Source organism: Cyrtonyx montezumae, unplaced genomic scaffold (genome assembly GCF_038088225.1).
Source record: "Cyrtonyx montezumae isolate F1298 unplaced genomic scaffold, pur_monq_1.0 scaffold_8, whole genome shotgun sequence".
In the NCBI taxonomy this organism is placed as follows: domain Eukaryota; kingdom Metazoa; phylum Chordata; class Aves; order Galliformes; family Odontophoridae; genus Cyrtonyx; species Cyrtonyx montezumae.
The window spans coordinates 102702300-102721818 of record NW_027072089.1 but is presented as its reverse complement, the minus strand read 5'-3'; the positions used below and the strand labels follow the sequence as shown (position 1 = coordinate 102721818).

The 19519-nt window shown below is 36.4% G+C and overlaps 1 protein-coding gene across 1 annotated transcript in view; it reads left to right on the top strand.

Moving 5' to 3' along the window:
• The window catches only part of NEK11 (NIMA related kinase 11), an 85911-nt gene that overhangs the window by 41804 nt on the left and 24588 nt on the right, over window positions 1-19519 (top strand). The window contains exons 9-12 of the mRNA XM_065753204.1: window positions 2084-2203; window positions 2799-2892; window positions 3727-3850; window positions 17645-17769. Coding sequence (XP_065609276.1) covers window positions 2084-2203; window positions 2799-2892; window positions 3727-3850; window positions 17645-17769 — 463 coding nt within the window. The remainder of the gene's footprint in view (window positions 1-2083; window positions 2204-2798; window positions 2893-3726; window positions 3851-17644; window positions 17770-19519) is intronic.

The following is a 19519-nucleotide window of genomic DNA, read 5'->3' as shown; positions in this document are numbered from 1 at the left end:
CTGCAAAGTATATACCTAGACTTCAACTACCACTATGCTTCTAGAAGAGGCTGTGAGAACCGTTTTCTATTATCTGTACCAAATACTGTGTTCTATACCTGATCCATTGTCGTAAAGTCTCATTGCCTTCAAAAGTGACATTACATATTAACTGAGCTAGCACTCTAGAAGGGCACAGATGCAATATCCCAGAGTCTTTCACTATTCTTGTTTAAAAGTAATTCTCAAGTGTTTAAGATGAAGACCAAGTTTTAACTACAAGCACCATCTTTGTATATTTCTGTGAAAAGCGATTTAAAGCTTCTCCTGGGCCTTGCTCCAGAGTCCTAAAAATTGTGCAACTGTGGATAAAAGCTATCTTTGTTAGAGCATAGAAATCTACCTTGAACTTTTCAAGTTCAGAGCATCAATTTGAAATCGAAAGTCCTAGGAAAAGCTTAAGTATAAATTATCTTCAGTTGTGATGTCATCTGATTCTCTTCGGTTACATGTTTGGAATGTGTATGAAATTATAACCCTATTATGAGTTAGCTGCCTGTTTTGGCACTGGTAAAATAAAATAATAAAAAAAAAGCCACATATATTTTTCAATCAGAGATCCAAAAAAGCAGGTAAAATGAAATAAAAATACCTGAAAAATGATGACACGCAAAACAAAAACAACAACAGCAACAAAAAAGGAGGAATAATTATAATTTAAACAGTTTCCTACATCTGCTGTAGTCTGAGTGTGTACAGGGAGCTGATTGCTGTGGTGTCCTCCATAGTCAATACTCCTTTATATTTCTGATTCTTTTTTCCTCAACAGAACTTTTTTTTTGCCATTTTTATTTATTTTAGTAAAAGCTCTAGTGGCTAAGTTTGTTCCAGTTTTGTGGAAGTCATAAATTTTAAATATTTAAGTAAAAAACAAAAAAGCTGTATGGGCTCAGTTTCAACTTGGATGAAAAATTACTTTTTCCCAAGAGATTCTTACAATTTAAATTGCGGGTGGTTTATTATTATTATTATTATTATTATTTTTTTTTTTTTTTTTTTTTTAACAGGGGACAAGAAATATGTCTCCGTTATTCATAGTTGAAGAGTTAGTTTCATTCTCATTAATAATTAAAACCTTTTTGTCTTTGTCCTTAGTTGTCCTTAGTCTTTGATATTTCACAGTAATTTTCATATCTTTACAGTATTTCCCTCTATAGTCAATGGTTGAAAAGCATAATAATCCTGAGCTTTTAAAATTTTGATTTCAAAATGATAGTGTTGAAATTTATGTGCTTACAAAACTTATCTTAAATGATAAGTGAATTTATCTCATAAGAGCAGCAATAACCATTTGTAATGAATACTTGATATAATGAATACAAAATTTTGGTGTGACTGAAAGACGAGTGCCATGGCATTGCAAGCTATCATTCAATTTTTCTAATTATTCCTCAATGTGAGGCAAAATCTGAGATAAATATTTTTTTTTCTGATATACATCTATTATTGCTCTTGTGTGTTGATATATACAGCTGAGATGCAAACGTCAACAATTCATGCTAAGCTTTCAAAGATGGTTCCTGGAGACCGTTTTACAAGCAAATTGTTGTTATTGATTAGAACCAGGAATTCAAAAGGGACAACGTGATAATTATGACTTTCATTATAGACACATTAATACTCGCTTTCCTTGTGGCCAACTTTTTTTAACATTAAATGCAAAATGTATGTATGGTATTTCTTTTTTTCTGTGGTTCTCATTTAAAAACTGCCATTGGATTTATAATATGCTCAATAATGAATCCTGGCAGGGTAAATATTTCACCATTTCAACATATATTCCTTTAAGGAGCTGAGTTTACCTTTTTCTGTTTTTATCTGAAATGCATGAAATGGTTCATCTTCTTCACAAATCTAAATCCAAGTTTAAATATTTCAATTTGAAAGAAGCATTTACTTTACAGATTAAGGTCTATTTAGTTCGTTATAGTACCTGTGACTTTTTAATTATTCCATTTGAAATGTCAGTATGTTTCAATATCAAATCCAAATACTGATATTTACATTTCTACGTGAAGATAAGCTTGCATGCATTTAATTTCAGGCAGAGGAAAGTTCATTTGCAAACTCTACAGGAACTGTCTGAAGTACAGAAGATGACACCACGAGAACGAATGAGGCTGAGGAAGTTAAATGCTGCAGATGAGAAAGCCAAGAAGTTGAAGTAAGTTGTGTGTAGCACTGGTATTGTGCCTTAGCCATACAGTTGTCCCCTTTCAGCAGTCTGACTAGGGAATTAGTACAGCCAAGGTAAGAATAAGAAATCAAAAATTTAAAAAGAATAGAAATCCCTTTAGCTACTCTTAGTGAATGGGGAATTTGGATGAGTTAAATTAAGGTAATTGTTTATGTGGAAAAGAATTTGGAACTTTAGCCCAAATTGGTACTTTAAGCACAGTATTTCTAGTTAAATAAGTATATGAGAGATATTCAGATTCGTTACAGTACACAAGTGTTGTGCGTCTGTCTTGACCTGAAAGATCCCTGGACTACATGGTGGAATGAAGTCTGACATGTTTAGGATCTTCGGAAGAGACAAAAGTTACTGGGACTAACCACTTCCTATTTCTCAATTATATTATGGAAGCTGAGAAAGATAAATACAATAACTGCTTGGAAAAAAGGCCACAGCTCTGTTCATGAAAAACTAGCCTCACCTTGAGTAGATGCTCTGAGCGTTTGGTATCATAGCATTCTGATAATGGAATTTGCTTTTCCACATCTACTGCTAGATGGTCACAAGTATTCTGTATTTACAGACAGCTGGCAGAAGAAAAATACCAAGAGAATATCAAAAGAATGCAAGAATTCAGGTCCCGTAATTTTCAGAAGCTGAATGTCAATGTCCTACATGTAAGTAGAGGCTGCTGGGGGCCTCATTTATGGGCTTTCAGTGTCTATCTCTTTTCTGTTTGCCACACATTTTCTTTAGCATTAGAGACACTGTCCTATTCTGAGATAAATTATTTGGATGTGCATCAAAGTCTGGACCCCCTGGCTGAACCCTCTGGACCTGTGATGAGTAACAGTACATTCAGTTATTTAGACATAGGTCAACAAACTCTCTAGTCATTGCAGTTTTCTTTTACTAAGACACTTCTGAATCTAAATCGTCTCTCTCAAACGTACTTCCTGATATCAGAGTTCGATGTACATTTGTTTTCAAGATAAATTTTGAATTGTAAGTTTTAAACACTATAATTGGAGATGGCTACAGTTTATTTTCATTTGAGAAGTTACGAATATCAACATTTTAACTGAATTCTCTGGTAACAATAAAGTCTTGAAGTAACTCCCAGTGTAAACTCTCCTTTGCTTTTAAAATATCAACAACAGAAAATAGTCCTTTTCAATACCAGCACCGTGTCTTATAATAAGGAGAACAGTTTGGAAACAGTGGAAATGTCACAGATATAACAAGGTTTGCTTTAGTACTTTGTTTTCAACCTTTTATTTAGCATGCACTCTAGTTTCTATGTCTGATTGTCTTTCGATAAATAAAAATCATATTAAATCTATCCTAGCCTGTGGTTGAGTCACTGCTGGTCAATTACAGAAGCGTTAGGAAGTTTTTACCAATTATTTGCTTAATGAGTCCCAGCAGTTGTGTGAGGGCAGCTGTTGTACTGTGGTCCTAATGTAAGTTCTAACTGTCCCTGTTTCTCCATGCTGCCTTGTTTGACTAAGGAATCTGATGATCGTATTTCAAAACCCCTAACTGATTCTCAGCCGGTCATTACATGTAACTCCATGTCCATAGGATGTGATGAACCAAATGGAAGTGAGAGATTGAGTCAATTTATGGACCACGGTAAGATTTGAAAACCTGATGTTGAATTGAAATTTCGTATAAACAAGACTTGATTTTGTCCCTTTTACTTAAATCTATGGTGAAGGAACTGAAGTATGAAAAGCAGTCAGGTAAATTTTTTGTCAACTTTACAAACCAAAAGAAAGGGAAAATATTCTAGGTGGATGTGTGTAGACTAGATGTGCAGCAGGGTTGTATGTCAGGAAGTCTGGGTTCTTAAAGCTGGAGTGACTTGAATGGCAAAGAAGGTGAACAAATATCCTCTAAAAGAGATGCAGAGTTCAAAGGAAATAGCTTTAACCTTTGCATATATAAAATGACTTGTATTAGAATAGCATTTTCTAAATTAGCTCTCCAGTGCAAAAAATGAGTACAAGAATAGAGAGCATTTTCACTTTTGGTACACTTGGATACCATTTTCATTACCCATAGCGATGAGGGATGCAGACAGAAACTCCTTAAAAAGTGCTTACCTATAGTGTCCTCATATTTAGCTATTGTCTAGAGGTTGCTAGATACTATCTTACTTAACTGTAGATAAAAGAACGAATACCCAAACTTTTGAAAAAGGGTTAGACTGAGGAAATGTATGTAATGAGAAAAAAAGTATTTTTCAGAGCACATATTTAAGTTTTGCTTCTATCATGTACTCAAATGGTGTCATTACTCTTCAGCATTTAACTATTGTGGTGGAAGATTTTTAATTAGATTAGAATTTTGTTAGCATGTATTAATATACTTTAAAATATAGCAACTTCTTTCGTAGCTCTGCCTTTTTGTGTTGTTTTATGTGCATCTGCAAAGGGATATGTCATTAAATCAAAGGCATCAAAATCAGTTTGTGGTGGAGGTGGTTTTTTTTAATAGCAAATGGCTTTCTTCTTACGACGTAGCCTCATTTACGTCCACACAGTTGGCTTGCTACTTCACAGTGCAAGAAGGGGTGATCTGTGTAGGAGAGAACCCAGCTGCTAGAAATACATCCTGGGGTGGGGGTGGAGCAGCTCTTAAGTAGGAGACTGAGAGAAAGCAGTGAATGTGAGTGGGAGGGAGGTGTACAGGGGAAGGCATACAAAGAGACCTAAATAGTAACAGATCAACCTGCAAGAAAGGAAAGAAACTGATGTTTCTGTCTTTAGAGGTCATTAAGTTGTTCGACTATAATGATGGAAAATAGATACATTTGCATATCTATGATGCTAAAGTTTTGTCTGTCTGAAGCTGTACGAAGATGAATGTCTGCTTAATGACACTGCTTTTGTCAGATTCTCTGAAGTGATGGTGGGTTTGTGAGAAAAAGGACTTACGGATAAGCAAAGCAAATTACATAGATTCTCTTTTTTGCTTTGTGAGCACCTTGTTATTCTTGAAGCTGATGTCAAAGCTGTTACTTACTCTATTCAGTATTTATTCTTTTCATTAAACATTTCAGTGCAGCCATGCATGCTCTACATGCTATTAATTGAGTTATTAATGGAGTCTTTGTACCATAAAATGTAGAAACAATTCCAGCTATTGATTTTCAGTAGAATTTGGTTCTCAATCAATGCGCTATACAGTAGAAAAAGTAAAACTGGAAGCAAGGCTATAAAATGCTTTTATAAAGTTGTCTGACAGCCAATAAATTTGGTAATCTATACCATGTTAGCAGAAGAGGTTAGGAGAATGCCAGACTAACAGTCTCTTCAGTTAGAACTAGTCATAAATAGTAGATGAGGAAGGGGCAAAATGGCAGGGGAAGGAGTCTGTTCATGGATACCAAGGATGGTCAGCAGCAGCAGCAGCTTTTAAACTACTCCTAAAATTCCTCTCAGAAATGGGAAAAGCTGGTGGGGAATAACCAGTCCCAAGGGGTAGGTAGGAAAGTTGAAGCTATCTTTGGCTCATATCCTGAAGTTCTTGAAAAAGTTGCAACATGAAGGGAGAAGGGAGAAGGAAAAAGGGAAGGGAGAAATGAAGAGCTTGGAGGATTGAAAGACAAGGCTCCTAAAGGCTTAGAAAGTGACATAGGTAATAAAACACCCTTCACTGTGCTTTCACTGAAAATTATCTAAAACCTGTGAAAAATAGTTGTACGTTGTTGGGGAAGGTGTCAAATACAGAGCTCAGTGTTTAGTTGTAGTAGGGAGAAGTAGAAACCATGGTATCTTTATCCATTTGGTTCAGTAGTAAGTAGTTTTTGAAAGCTGGGAAAACCAAGGCAGTGTACTTAGATAAATGTAAATCAAGACAACAGTTTGGAGTTTTAGACTTTGTGGTAGACAAGCTTCAACAAAGTCAGAAACATTTAGCTGCTAAAGAATTCCTTGGGAAATTTAAGTTTCTTTCCCTGTTTGCTTTACGTAATCAGCAATGATCTTTTGAACATTTTTTATTCTAATTAGCACCTCTGTGCACTTGACATGCATTTAAAAGAGTTGTATGAAATCACAAGTAGTTGATCAATCTGTTAGTCATCAAGCAGGTTTTCTTTTTGGGGGCTATGAAAGGCATCTAAGTGAACCCTGTGTTTTTGATGTTGAGAAGAACTCAGTCTAATACAGTACAGGCCCATTCAGACTTCACAGGTTGTACAGTGTCTTCAGAAGCACAGCGAAATCATTTGATTCTTAAAGTACTTACAGAGAAATACAGTGGGCAGTATAAAAATGCTATTTTTAAGCATCAAAATTCTATTTGTTCTTCAACAGTATGTTCCCTAATACACCACCCAGCTGTATTTTGCAGATTTAATCTTTTTTTATGTAATCTTTTTTTATGAAGACTGGGAAACCTGATCAATCTCACGGGGCTGATTCAGAAGGCCATTTTAAAATCTGATGGTTCAGGTATTGCTTTCCTACAGCAGTTCAGCTTGCAAAGGCCAGTGTACGTTGCTATGCTGCCTTCTGTCTACCTGTTTACTTTAGGGGTTCTGGACACCTGTTCTGCACTATCTGCCTTACTCCAGCCTGAAATGAAGATCTTGGGTGGGTGATCAAAGAAACACATGCTTTTGCTGCCAGAAATCTTCTGTGCATTACTTGAACTCAGAAAGACAGAGATCCAGTTTTAACTTGGGAGTGGGCAACAGTGAAAAATTATGTGAATAGAAAGTTATCCTATTTTTGTTTCAGTGACCCAGGAGTTGAAGCTGTGCATTAAGAACACACATTTTCAGAGCTGTTACCTTGGCAGCTCTCTGTGCTCTGCTACAGAGGAATTGCTGCTCTCAGTGGCACCACTTCCCCACTATTTGCTTCTGTTCCATGGCAAGAGTACAAGCTGCAATTTGATCTCTGAGTCCAGCTTGTGGCTACTATAGGTATCTACCTGTATTGACCCTCTTCTCAAGGAATTGGCCTGTTGTGTATGCTCTGACAAGTTCCTCCACTTCTCTGTTTAGAAGGTTGTTCCTGGGGCAAAATATTGCAATGCTTGTGAACTTCCTTATTTCTGCCTTAATTTTACTTGTCTGATTCATACCAGCATTTTCAAGATTCATTTCTTATTGCCTTGCAGCTTAAGTAGTTATTTTCCTCTCTTTTCCTGTTTTCCTTGTGTTTTCATAGGCAACAGTAACACTCTTCTGTGTTATAATTCTATGAAATACTACTGTGCTTTTCACCTGTTTTAGCACTGGCCACTCACAGCATACCTGAACTTTCCTTCCTTAAGAAGCTTCAAACGGTCATCTCACAGTTTGCAATAGGTTATTATGGCTTAAATGCTTGGCTCCATTCTTTGAATTTTCCTTTTACATGATTTCAGTTTCTGAGCTCAGCTGTGTGTGCTGTTATTATGTCCTTTTCCTTCTTTGTATTGGTGATGCTCACCAGCGTAGCTCCTGTAAAGCAGCCCTGTTCATACTGACCCCAGCAGAGCAGACCTCTCCTTGGATAGCTGTGTTGTGTTGTTCTTGCATCTCTGCCCTTCCCACCCTCCTTGTCAGCATGCTTGTAGTGCTGGTTGAGGAAAATCAAGTCTTTCATAAAACAGCAGTCTGTATATTAAGAGAACATAATCATACAAAAAAAGGGCATTTTCTTAGCATGCACTGCTAGCAGGATAAGTAAGCAGGCATGCTGAGTTATTAAGAAATATCTTTGTGAATGTTCAGGTTCTGGAACTGAGGAGGACCAGATTTCTCCTGGAGCTAGGCTTTTCTGCCTTTTGCATGCATGCTAGAGCAAAAGATTTTTCTGGTGTGGATAATTATTCTTCTGCACACCACGGATTTCAAAAAGTTGTGGCAAGTGGGTAGATAATATTCCTTGCAATAAAAAAAGTCTTAAAATGTGCTTTACTTTTCTTCCTTCTGAAGTTATTATATTCATCTTCTGAAGCTCTTTGTCTTCACTCATACAGTCTGTAGTAATATATGTTCCCTGTATTTGTAAAAAGACTGGCATCAGAGTTGCTCTGATGCTGAGGCTCTTTTCCATGGATTACTGCTGTACTGGTAGACCACTGCAGCTTTTCTCTGTGGGCTACCATACTCTGGGCTATCATCGAAAATTGCAGCTCTATCTGTACATCACATTAATTATTTGTGTGCAATCTCTTTTGTGTTGGTTACATTATTACCTAATGAAGCCAGATTGTACAGCATGATTTCTCCCAACTCTCTGTACTACTCAGTTCCTATTGACTAGCTCTGCAGTTGCAGATGTATTTATTAAATAGGAAAAGCTAGTTATGGAGATTTATTTGTAATGAACCCAGAGAAATGTACTTAGGTACTTATTCACGGGAAATTAGCATGGAATATCCAAAGTTTCTTACTTTGCTACACAGAAAATGCTCTAGGTAGAGAAGCTCAGTCTTTGTAGTGGTATAATGCATGAAGAGCAAGGTGTAATCCTGTTATACAACTGTAATAGCTAAGTGTTCAGCATTTCTGATTCAATTTATACAGTAGAATTACCTTGAAATTGGTGGCAAGGCCATAAACTGTATCTAAAACTGTTTCCAGATAGCTCTGTACTACTACAGGTTTTCAAACTGAACTCAGATTGTTACTGAGCTCAGATTAAGTGGCCATCAGTTTTCAAACCTGTAGTAGTACAGAGCTATCTGGAAACAGTTTTAGATACAGTTTGAAAACCTGTAGTAGTTTTTCCTTACCATAATCTTAGATCCTTCTGATTTGGATCAGTTTTGGAGTTGAAAGATACTGGGTTGAAGGCTACCAAAATGCCTTACTTTTTACAGGTGCTACAAGGAGTATTAAATTCAACAAGCTACAGTCTGACAGCCATGAAAACATGAAGCCGAGCACTGATATTTATGGCTAAATGTGACACTTTATACTCATATCAAATTCACAGCTAATGAGACATGGTAAACAAGAGCGAGAAAGATACATGTTTTTAAGTATTCAGTAAATTATATATGAAAATGTATAAAAAATTCTAAGGGCTTGGACTCACTGCACTTAAGTGGCTAGAAAAAAACCAAACATTCAGTAGAACAGCACTGGACTTAAGAGCCACAAAAAGAACATTGTGTCTTGCATGTTTTTTATTGCCAGTACATTATATGTTGGGACTTCACCTGCGATGTGATCCATTTCATTCCCTCCCTGTAAAAGTATTAGCTTTACATAATCTACTCCTCTGCTCATACTAGGCTTGTCTGTGTGTGGGAAGGGGCCGAGTTAAAGGAGCAAAATAGCTTAAGCTAACTACTTTCTGTATTTAAATTATCTGTAAAGAAAAAGAATACAAAATCTTAAGATATAAGTTAAAGGAACATATTACACAATCTTTCTTGTTTGTATTCTCTTTTTATTTCTTTATACTCCAGAGATTATCATCATGTTCAATTCCTGGGCTTAATACATTGCAAGAAATTACATCTGGCAAACCCCTGATTTCATTACGATTCCAAAATAGCTAAGGACATTACAGTAATTGAATACATTATTTCTCTATTTCCATTGCTAATTGTAAGTTATGTGCGTTTTCCTTTGAATTTCAAGTTAAGCTGACTCTCAAATAGTAAACGTTCACTCACAATAAAGTATTGTTACATTTTTCAATGCATCCTTAGGCATATCAGCACATGCACATTTTCTGTAGTGCCCATAAAAACAGTATGTAAGCACAATGATTGGAAAACTGACAATTCCGAAGTTATGATCATTCAGGCAATCACACAGCTCAAAGGCTCTTAGGAAAGTCCTGTTTTGTTCTGTTTTTCAGTCTGGCAAGCCTGAAGAGAACAGAACAGCATTTATAGGAAGTAGCATTAAGAACCTTTCTGCGTTATAGTATCCTTTGTAACCAGAATAACTTGTCTCAGTTAAGAAGATAATGTTGCAGTAATTTCTGCATTGGTCCAAACCATTGTTTTCCTCTTTCATGTGGTTACCCTACTTTATGCAAAACCAGTAAGTCCTCAGCAGCTCTTGTTTGAAGGAAAAACAGCTTTTCCTGAGCTAAGCATAAGTTTGAATGAGTTTATGACATGGATCACCTCTCTCAAGAAAGATGACAAGTCCTTGTATAACACTTTCTCAGAACTACAGTTGAAATAGTTAGGCCATAGAGCTAAATTGTGCATTGTCCAATTTAAACTATGCAAATCAGACTGGAAAAGAAGAATAAAAATAATTGGAGAAACTCTGGAGAAATTCATCTGAGACATCACACGTTTGTTAGAGTCATAGCAAAGTGTGTATTTATTCTTGAGGAATATTCTCGAGCACTGATTTACATTGCTGTTACTTCTGTAGGAAGGTGAGGACTGCAACCGCTGATGAGTGAGTATGTAAGCATGCAACAGTAGTGTCATAGTAGCTGTAAAAGTGCAGGTCTGTGTTATAAGCTGGAATATTTCTGAAACCATAAGGTGTATTCCCAGTTTGCTACTTGCTGAAATCTTACTATGGGATGCTTGCTGAGAGAAACTTGACTATTTAGTTCTGGCATTTGCATCTACCAAGTTCTCCACTTGTCCTTTGCACGTGCCAGAATCCCTGCCACTCTCACACAGTTTGAGGGTATGGGCACACTGGGAGTATGTACATCTGTGTTTCGTTTTCATTGCTTGATTTCATATCGAAAGCATACTTCATCCCAGATTCCATTAAATAAATATTAAACCTGATTTATTCTATTTAAAAAAAATTGCAAGTTTTAGCCACTAAGTGAAGAAGTAATCAATTTAAAAATTATTATTAGTATTAGTATTTTTTTTAATTGACTGAATTATTACTGTCTAAGTGATTGTTGCCTAAAGCCCTTGGAGAGCTGATTTCTTCCTTTGTTTATTGCTCTCCCATTTAAACCGTTCTTCCATGAGGGCAGCCACAGAATTAGAGATTTTCTTGGAAATTTTATGGAGTTTTAGAATGTCTAGCATTTACAGTAGTTTAGAAGCCTTGTTGCAGAATAGCACTGTCCTATTTTATGTAGAAGAGCATTTTTGATAAAATGCTTTAGCATCTTTGAAGGCCTTTGGGAATTGAACTGTACTCACAAAACAACCCAGGAAGTCCTTGCCAAAGTCATGCACTGTTTGGATTGCCTAGCTAATTGCATCTTTTCATGGCTTCACAAAAATTTGCTCTCTTTTTCCTGGAAGTCTTGCTCCTACAGCTTCTCTGAGGGAAGACATCAGAATGGTATCAATGTAGTCTTTAAAAGTCGTTATGTGAAAAACTGTCAATACTCAAAGTTTAAGGGATTAAATTGTGTTACTCTATAGTTCCTAATTTTTTAAAATTATTTTTCCCATTTATTTAGTTTGGCATTAATAAATAGATCTTACCTCAAAAATCACCTTAGTCAATGACTAGAGTTAAAGTGATTCCAGCCAAATCTTGTTAAAGTTTGTTCTGTAGGTCCCTTTGCTCATTCCAAAGGCTTCTGTTAAAAAGCATTTACAAAACACTGCATGAATTTTGGGAACAGTTAGAGGCAAATGCACTGAGCTTTTATATGTACTAAGCATTGTATATTGGAACTTATGGTGAATATTTGTATGATTTCTGAACTGTAAATATTTGTTAGAAATATTCATAAGTTCATAAGTTCATAAGGTTGGAAAGGACCTATAAGATCATCTAGTCCAACCATCCTCCTATCACTATCTCTACCCAACTACTAAATTAAATTTTTGTTTCAAATAGTTTTACTTAACAGGCAATATAACTTTACACTGCACTTCAAACTCCAGGTTAAACCAGTGGAAATGAGGACACACTAGGCATTGAGTAGCAAATAAAAGCATCTATGAGCAGAATAGTACTGAAAAACACTCCATATTCCAATGTGGCCCCCAGCTGCAGCATTCTGGCTCACCTACCAAACCAACCAGCATTTCAGGGGAGCTGGGCCAAATTGCATGGTGATATAAGAAGCTGGAACCAATTCCAAGTGAATGAGAATCTGCTCTGAAAGTAGCTGTAAATACTGGATTAGTTTGAAGTTTTTACCAGTTTAGTGTTTAGTGCTTGTGGCTCTCAGACAACTAGCTGGAGGAATAGAGAAAGTTACAGCAATGAAGGTGCTTAGTTTATGTTCTCCTGCTATTTAATCTGCAAATGGTATTCCTGCAATCTAGAAAATGCATTGATTTTCACCAGCTAATTATATCTAGATGCTGGAGATCTCAATACTTGTAGATTCGCTTGGTTGCAGACATTGGTTTTGTTCATGTCCAACATAATTTACATTACTGCTTAAACTAAAATTACTTATAGTTTACATTTATCTTTACTATGTCCATAATCTAATGTGTGCAGTGCTTATGTCAGGTTTGGATCTGAACTCTTCTGTGTTTTCTACTCTTGTTGTGAAAATATCCCCATTTTATGGCTTGAAAATTGCATTCTTGAACTGAATCTCAGGGATGAGGAAGTGGCTTTCTTAAAGGGCTGCTTGTTGTATTGATGTATGGACTTTTTCCTTCCCAGCACTATCATTGCAATGACAGGGAAAGCATTGGGCAGATTCAACAGGAAAACTGATATTTTTCTTTGAAAGTACACTTTGACTGAACAAAAAGTTTAAAATAAAGCAACGTCTAAAGTAGTTTTAAATTGATGTTGCAAGATGGTCATTTTTCCTCTAATGTACAGCTCTTGCTCTCTTCCTGCTGGACATTGTGCAAGTAATAGAGCAACTTTTACAGTAATAGTGCCTCTTTGTGCATAAAGGAAATGGCTTTCAGGGCTCACTAAGTGCACCCTGTTATTGACTATATTGCTGTATCATTCTTTCTCTTCATTCACCTGTCAGCACTAAAAGGATTTCTGAATATTTTGAAAACTTTTAGTTTTGATGAAATTTAGGCTGTTACTGAAAGACAGCATGGCATCATGTAATTCCCACTGCTTGCCAGAGCTCCCATTTTGTTTGACCACTATCAATCAGAAAGGAAAAAAAAAAAAAGTGATAAAAGTATGCGTACTTGCTGTTTTGTTTTTTTTTTTGTTGTTGTTGTTAACAACTCCTTTTAGCAACATCTCTCTCTCATGCTCATCTTGTGGATATACTGATAAAATATCAAGAGGTGGAAGGCTTGAGTAAAAGAACTGTGTTCTTGAAATAAAATGTTTTTCCTGGCAACTTCATTTGGGCTAAAATAATACTAACTTTTCTTTGGAAAAATTCTTTTAAGTAACTACCTCATTTTTTAACATCAAACAATAGATAACCCTCCTAATGCTACTCCGAGTTATATTCTCTTTATCTCAATTTTTCTGAGGCATTGCACCATAGGTAAATGATCAGTCAGTGAAGACCACAGGTAAATCAAAGCTTTTTCCTTATAATGCTAAAAACTGAATTACAAAATATTCATGCTTAACTTTGGCTGTATTTCCGGCTTTCATTTAGAACAAATAATTTTTCTTTACATCTGTGTTGTACATGGTTCTGTCAGAAGGTAGTTCTTTTAATGACCACAGTCCTTTTGTGTTTATGCTAAAGGATCATATAAGACTTTTTTGGACACAAGAGTCCTGTTACATCCCTTAGTTCATTTCCTAGGCAATTCTTTTCCCTTGAGTCTTTTTCATCTTAGTGTGGAAGTAGGACAAAAGCTTCTATTGACTTTCTGAGCAATGAAGCACAGAATGGTTTGTGTCAGAAGGGACCTTAAAGATCATCCACTTTCAACCCCCTACCATGGGCAGGGTTGCATATCTCCTCTATAGCAGGTTGATTGATGGCTATTCTGTTTGATGGACACTGTTAATATTGTCCTGTACTGAAAACAAACAAATGGTGTTATCATAAGTTATAATAATGGAATTATGTTATTTTTCCTAATTGAATGAATATTGACCTGGATCACAGAGTGATGCAAAGCCTTTCTCTCACTGAGGATTGTGTAACCTGGGGTGTATATCTGTGGGCTTCAAACTACTCTCCTAGTGGCTATGCCCCTCAGCTCTTTCTATTTTCTCTCTTGAAGTAAGCTCTGAGATAAATGATGCACTGAGATAACTGATTCTGAAGTGTTGGCCAGTCGTATTCATCATCCTCTTTTGCCAGTGATTTCTGAGAATGTCTACCTGTTTCAGAGAATACAGAAATGGTCATATTTCTGATCACCTCATAAGTGTCTATGTTTAATATGGCCACACACACAAATACACCTGTCATATTTCAAAATAATTGGTTGGTGTAGCAACACATAACCACATAATCATACAATAATTCAATTTGGAAGAAACCTCTGTCAGTCTCCAGTTCAATCACCTGCCCAAAGAAGATCTACTCATATCGGGTATTTCATGGCTGTGTCTGGTCAAGTCTTGAACACCTCCAATTACTGAGATTGTACCGTTTCTCTTAAGTACTCTTCTGGTATTTGAACACTCTCTTTGCAATTCTTTTACCTAATTCAAATTGGAATTTATGATGTTGAAGCTGATGTTCATTTCCTCTCATCCTATTGTTGTACACTTCTGAGAATTCTTGAGCTCCATCTTCCTTCTCTCTTGGGATCAGACAGCTGTAGACATCATTAAGGTTTTCCATTTATGTACCATTCTTGAGGCTGAAGAAACCCAGCTCTTCCAGCCCCTCCTTGCTGGAGGAGGGCACCCCACCTAGCTTGGGGTCTGCTACAGCATCCAGTCTGGTTTGTAATACTGTTCACATGGGATCAAACTGGAATTCATTGCTAAGGCCTGATGGCATCTCTGTCTTACTGATGAGGTGCTGCCATGGAAGCTTATCCTAACACGTCTCTTAATACAGGCAATGCAGGAATCTGCATTCTGACTCCTCCACCTGAATTTTTGTGTGGTAGCAGATTCATGGTTCTAGCATTCTAAATGAATTTGTTGTTTTGATAGTGTCCTGTTTAAAGATATTTGTTATAACAAAAAGTAACTATGAAGCCTCACTGTATTTAGCTCCCAAGCTCCTATCCACTGTACTTGCTGTTTTCCTTGGAGAAATGTCACTTGGAACAGGTTCAGAATTGGAGCCAATAAACATCTGTGTCCTGGAATATCTCTTATGTCTGTAATAATATTTAAAATGGTGTTACTGAGCTCAGATTAAGTGGCCATCTTTTTATAGCTGTCAAAACAATGTCACAAGTGGTAAAGTGAGAAATTGTGGAAAGGATACAAAAGCTAGTGTGGAAGTAGGATTCATCCAGTGCCTGTCTCTGTGGATAGTTTGGATGCATGAGTCTCAGTTCTGCCTGGTTGTGAGCTACTGATAAGTCTATTGTAGCTAGAGCATGTACCTTATAATTTTTGTACCTCGTTCAGTTGGTAAGGGGAGGATTGTGTTTTTTGTTTAGCAGTAAACAAATGCAGAATGTGGGAGGGTCAGAAAACACTAGGAGTAAGCACAGTGTTTGCATTATAATAGGCTGATTGATAGCTACACGAATGCTTATAGGCATGTAAATAGCATGCAGATGAACCTAATAAAATTAAAGAAATAACAGTAATGACAGCTTCCTTGATAGAAAGAAAGACAAATGTTCACTGTGTCTGGAAATGCACACATATCTGCTTTCAGTAGTGTTCTTCATATGCTAAAAATGAATATTTCAGAGTTCGGGTTTTAGCATTTTTATTTTTTTATTGAGATGAAGTGTTAGGCTTTTCTGTCTAATGGCATTTTGGAGAACTGAAATAATTATATGAAATGATAAATGCTTTCTTATGTGGAATAAGCTTTTTGGGGGGGGGTTGAGGTTCTCCTGGCAACACAAGTTACTGGGTTTTTTTTGTTAGAAACTGAGTCAGTGGAGTTTGCCCAAATGTATTAAAAAAGAAAAACCTGAGTGCAAATGTGTCAGCATTTTGGAAGTAAATCTACAAAATAAGAAGTATTTTTGAAAGTGCTCTGGAGACAGTAGATAATAGTAGAGATTAAATGTCGACAGGAGAACTTAAACCTCCCAGTGCAGCAGATAAATATGTTGAGGTTTTTTTTTCCACTGAGTTTCTTATGCCTTAAAGATTGGAATGATTCCTCCTGCCCAAAATCCAAGGGCATCTTCTAATTGTATTCACTTATTTAAATCTTTTGGATATTTTTTATCCAAAATGAATGGTGAAACAATCTTTTTAAAATCTATAATGCGTTTTTTAATTTTATATCAAGTATTTTTTAAACAATCTTTTTAAAAATCTATAATGCATTTTTTAATTTTACATTAAGTATCGTTTGAATTTATTTCAAGGCAGTAATATTTAAGGTTAGTCAGTTTATATTTTTTGGTGGCCCTGCCTGTGGCAGAGGGGTTGGAACCTGATGGTCCTTGGGGTCCATTCCAACACAAGCCATTCTATGATTATGTGATTCTATGATTCCATGATTGAACAAGGTGGACTTAATTGGGAGAATGGGAGAAGTCAGCATTAGCTAATGTTAAGATTGTAGTGATTTACAATAGCTTGATATTAGAATGTTTTTAATCTTCAGCTAAAATTTCTCGTAATAATAGCAGCCAGGGAAGCAGGAACATTTTCTATTTGAAAACTGATGGCATAAACATGTCATACCTGGTCTTGCATGAAAATTGTCTTGATAATAACTTACTAAGCACTGCCTAGAATAAAGCAGAGATGTTAGCTCTCCTGGTGCACTTCCCTGCACGAATGCTGAAGGCTGTTGATGGGGTAGGTTCTGAGCTGGGCTTCCCCCTGTTCTGGTCTCATCTCTGTCACTGACCTGTGCTTCCCACAGGCAAACCTTTGTATTGAAGCTTTCTGTTTAGAAAAACAGGGATCTTGCCGTTTGTTTTGATAGTCACCTCAGTCTGACCTCTGCTTAAAATTGAACAAGTGCTTAAGGGCTTTTGCTGAGAAAGGACAGCTTGCTGAAGCAGGTACAGTCTGTTTTCAAGCCATTTTACTAACTCACTGCTTATAGTGTCTGATATATGTTATTTCCAATTTAACCTAGCCATTATATTCATCACATAATATATATGTTAGAAAAAAACAAATTGGGACATAATTTCAGCTCACAAAAGCTGGATTCAATTGAAGGCTGAGTCTCACTCATGCTCTGAGTGAGACTGAACTAGATGATCCCCTGCTTCCAACCTAAATTATTCTATAGTTTAGTGACTTCAGCCTAAACTCAGTATAGATCCTTTGAGGTCATTAATTTCCATGTGATGAGGGTGCAGCCTTTTGACAGAGGCAGCTTTAGCACTACTTATCATGCCATCAAAGGTAAACATTTTAATCGGATGACCTATCCGATAGTTTTCAATTACAGATTGTTAGTGACATAACGTGGGTGATAGATCCATTGCATCTTTCTAAGGTCGTGCATATTGTCTGTCTGTATAATACTATAAACTCTAAACTTCCTCTAGAGATCCCCGAAGACCCAGAAATTGCAGAAGAATATTATAATGATGAGTTTGAATCCTGTTCAGAAGACAGCGAAGCAGAGGAGGATGTGGAAGTGTCACAGACTGTATCTAAGGCAAATCATCAGGTATGTGTGAACTATGAGAAAACGGTGCAACCTTGATGCTCATTTTCCGAGGGTAAATGAAGCCTCTTCCAAGATTTTGTCCTGCTGATATTACTAAAATTTGCTTTTGTTACAAATGCATGTCTATATTGGTGTCATGAATTAGTTACAGGAGTATGTCTGAAATGAATTATACATATTGATTAGAAAGATTTTTGCATTTCTTCAAGATTAGGGATTACACTCCCATGAATGCTTTAAAGTGTATTGCTATCAGTAAATTTTCTTGTAGCCATAAACACAGAGTGGGGTTCTCTCATGTAATGTTAGTTATACCTAAGTTAAGTTAAAGCTGAAAGAATTCTTCAATATCTGAATTCCAGATCTAATTCCTGGGGAAAGATTGGCAGCTCTAGATGCCTCCTCTTATTTTCTGTATTATTCTGTATTATTCATGTTTTCTAGTGTAGTAAGGTAACTGTAAGCATTAACAACAGCAAGTCTTAACCAGCACATCTATAGACTTTTCCAAGAATCCAAGAAAGTGTCAATAGAAAGAAAACTTATTATTGAAAGGCTTAAAGTAGCTTCATCTGGTAAGGCTGCCACAAGAAACTCCCAGGGATTGCAGTTTGAAGGTTGAAGATTATTGGAAAAGGCACCTAATTTAGATCTGATCAGGAGGAGCTGCAATGAATCCTGTCTTTAGTGATCAAGTCTCAGTGAAATCAATGAACTTAAATGTCCAAGTCAGTTCTGAAAATGGATCTTCCTAAGGCATTCAGGAACAATTATTTTCCACCCTGGGCCATCAACTTAAAACATTTTGCTGCAGTGCTTCTGAACAGTACTGTCTGGTTTTGCTTAGGATGGCAAATGTTATTGGAGATAACGTGCAAAATCTGCAGAGTAGAGTATTGCTTACATTCTAGGAAACCAACCAAGTTTGCTACAACTCTTAATTAAATTACAAATAACTTGTAATATTTTTTTTTATTTTTGGATTAATAGGTTCTTTAAGATGTAATTTTAAGGCAGAAATTAAAAATTTGTGTGAGAATTCAAAATGCTACTTCTGCCACAGTAGCAGGGAATTCTGAAGTTTTCTCAACCAGTTAAACTTGGAGTTTACTCATAAACAGCCTAAAAATATCCTCTTACCTTTCAAACTAAACACATAGCATTCTCTAACAGTGAATACAGTTGTGGTCTAAAGAAATAGTTGGAAATCAATAGAATATCTGAGGCAATGCTTTGTTGTCATTTGCTGTGTCTGTGTTTACTCACAACACGTAGAAATACAAAAACTCTATTGCCTGAAAAATCTACCACAATGGAATCTTAAAAATAAACTATTACTCACTTTCATCAGTCTTTGAGTGTTGGGGTTTTTTTTTCTGTTTTCCTATTTCAGAATGCCTTTTAAAATTTTCATTCAGCTTTCATTGACAATATCATTAAGTGTCAATCAATACTGTTTTTGAACAGACAGACTGCTGCTTGGAATTAACGAAGAGCAGAAAATAAAAATAGATTTCTCAGTAATGCAGAATAAATTGGGTGTTGGCAGCCACATTTGAGCAATGACATTCAGTCATTTTGTAGTGATTCAGAATTCAGTGGTGACAAGAACTGATGCTAGGTTGGATGCGCTACCCCACTGACACCTCTTGTCAGGATCCAGCCCCTCCACGCCTTGTGGCTTTGCTTCATCAGCAGTCCATGTGCACACCATTCATTGGCACTCTGCAAACTGGCTTCCCTAGGCTGA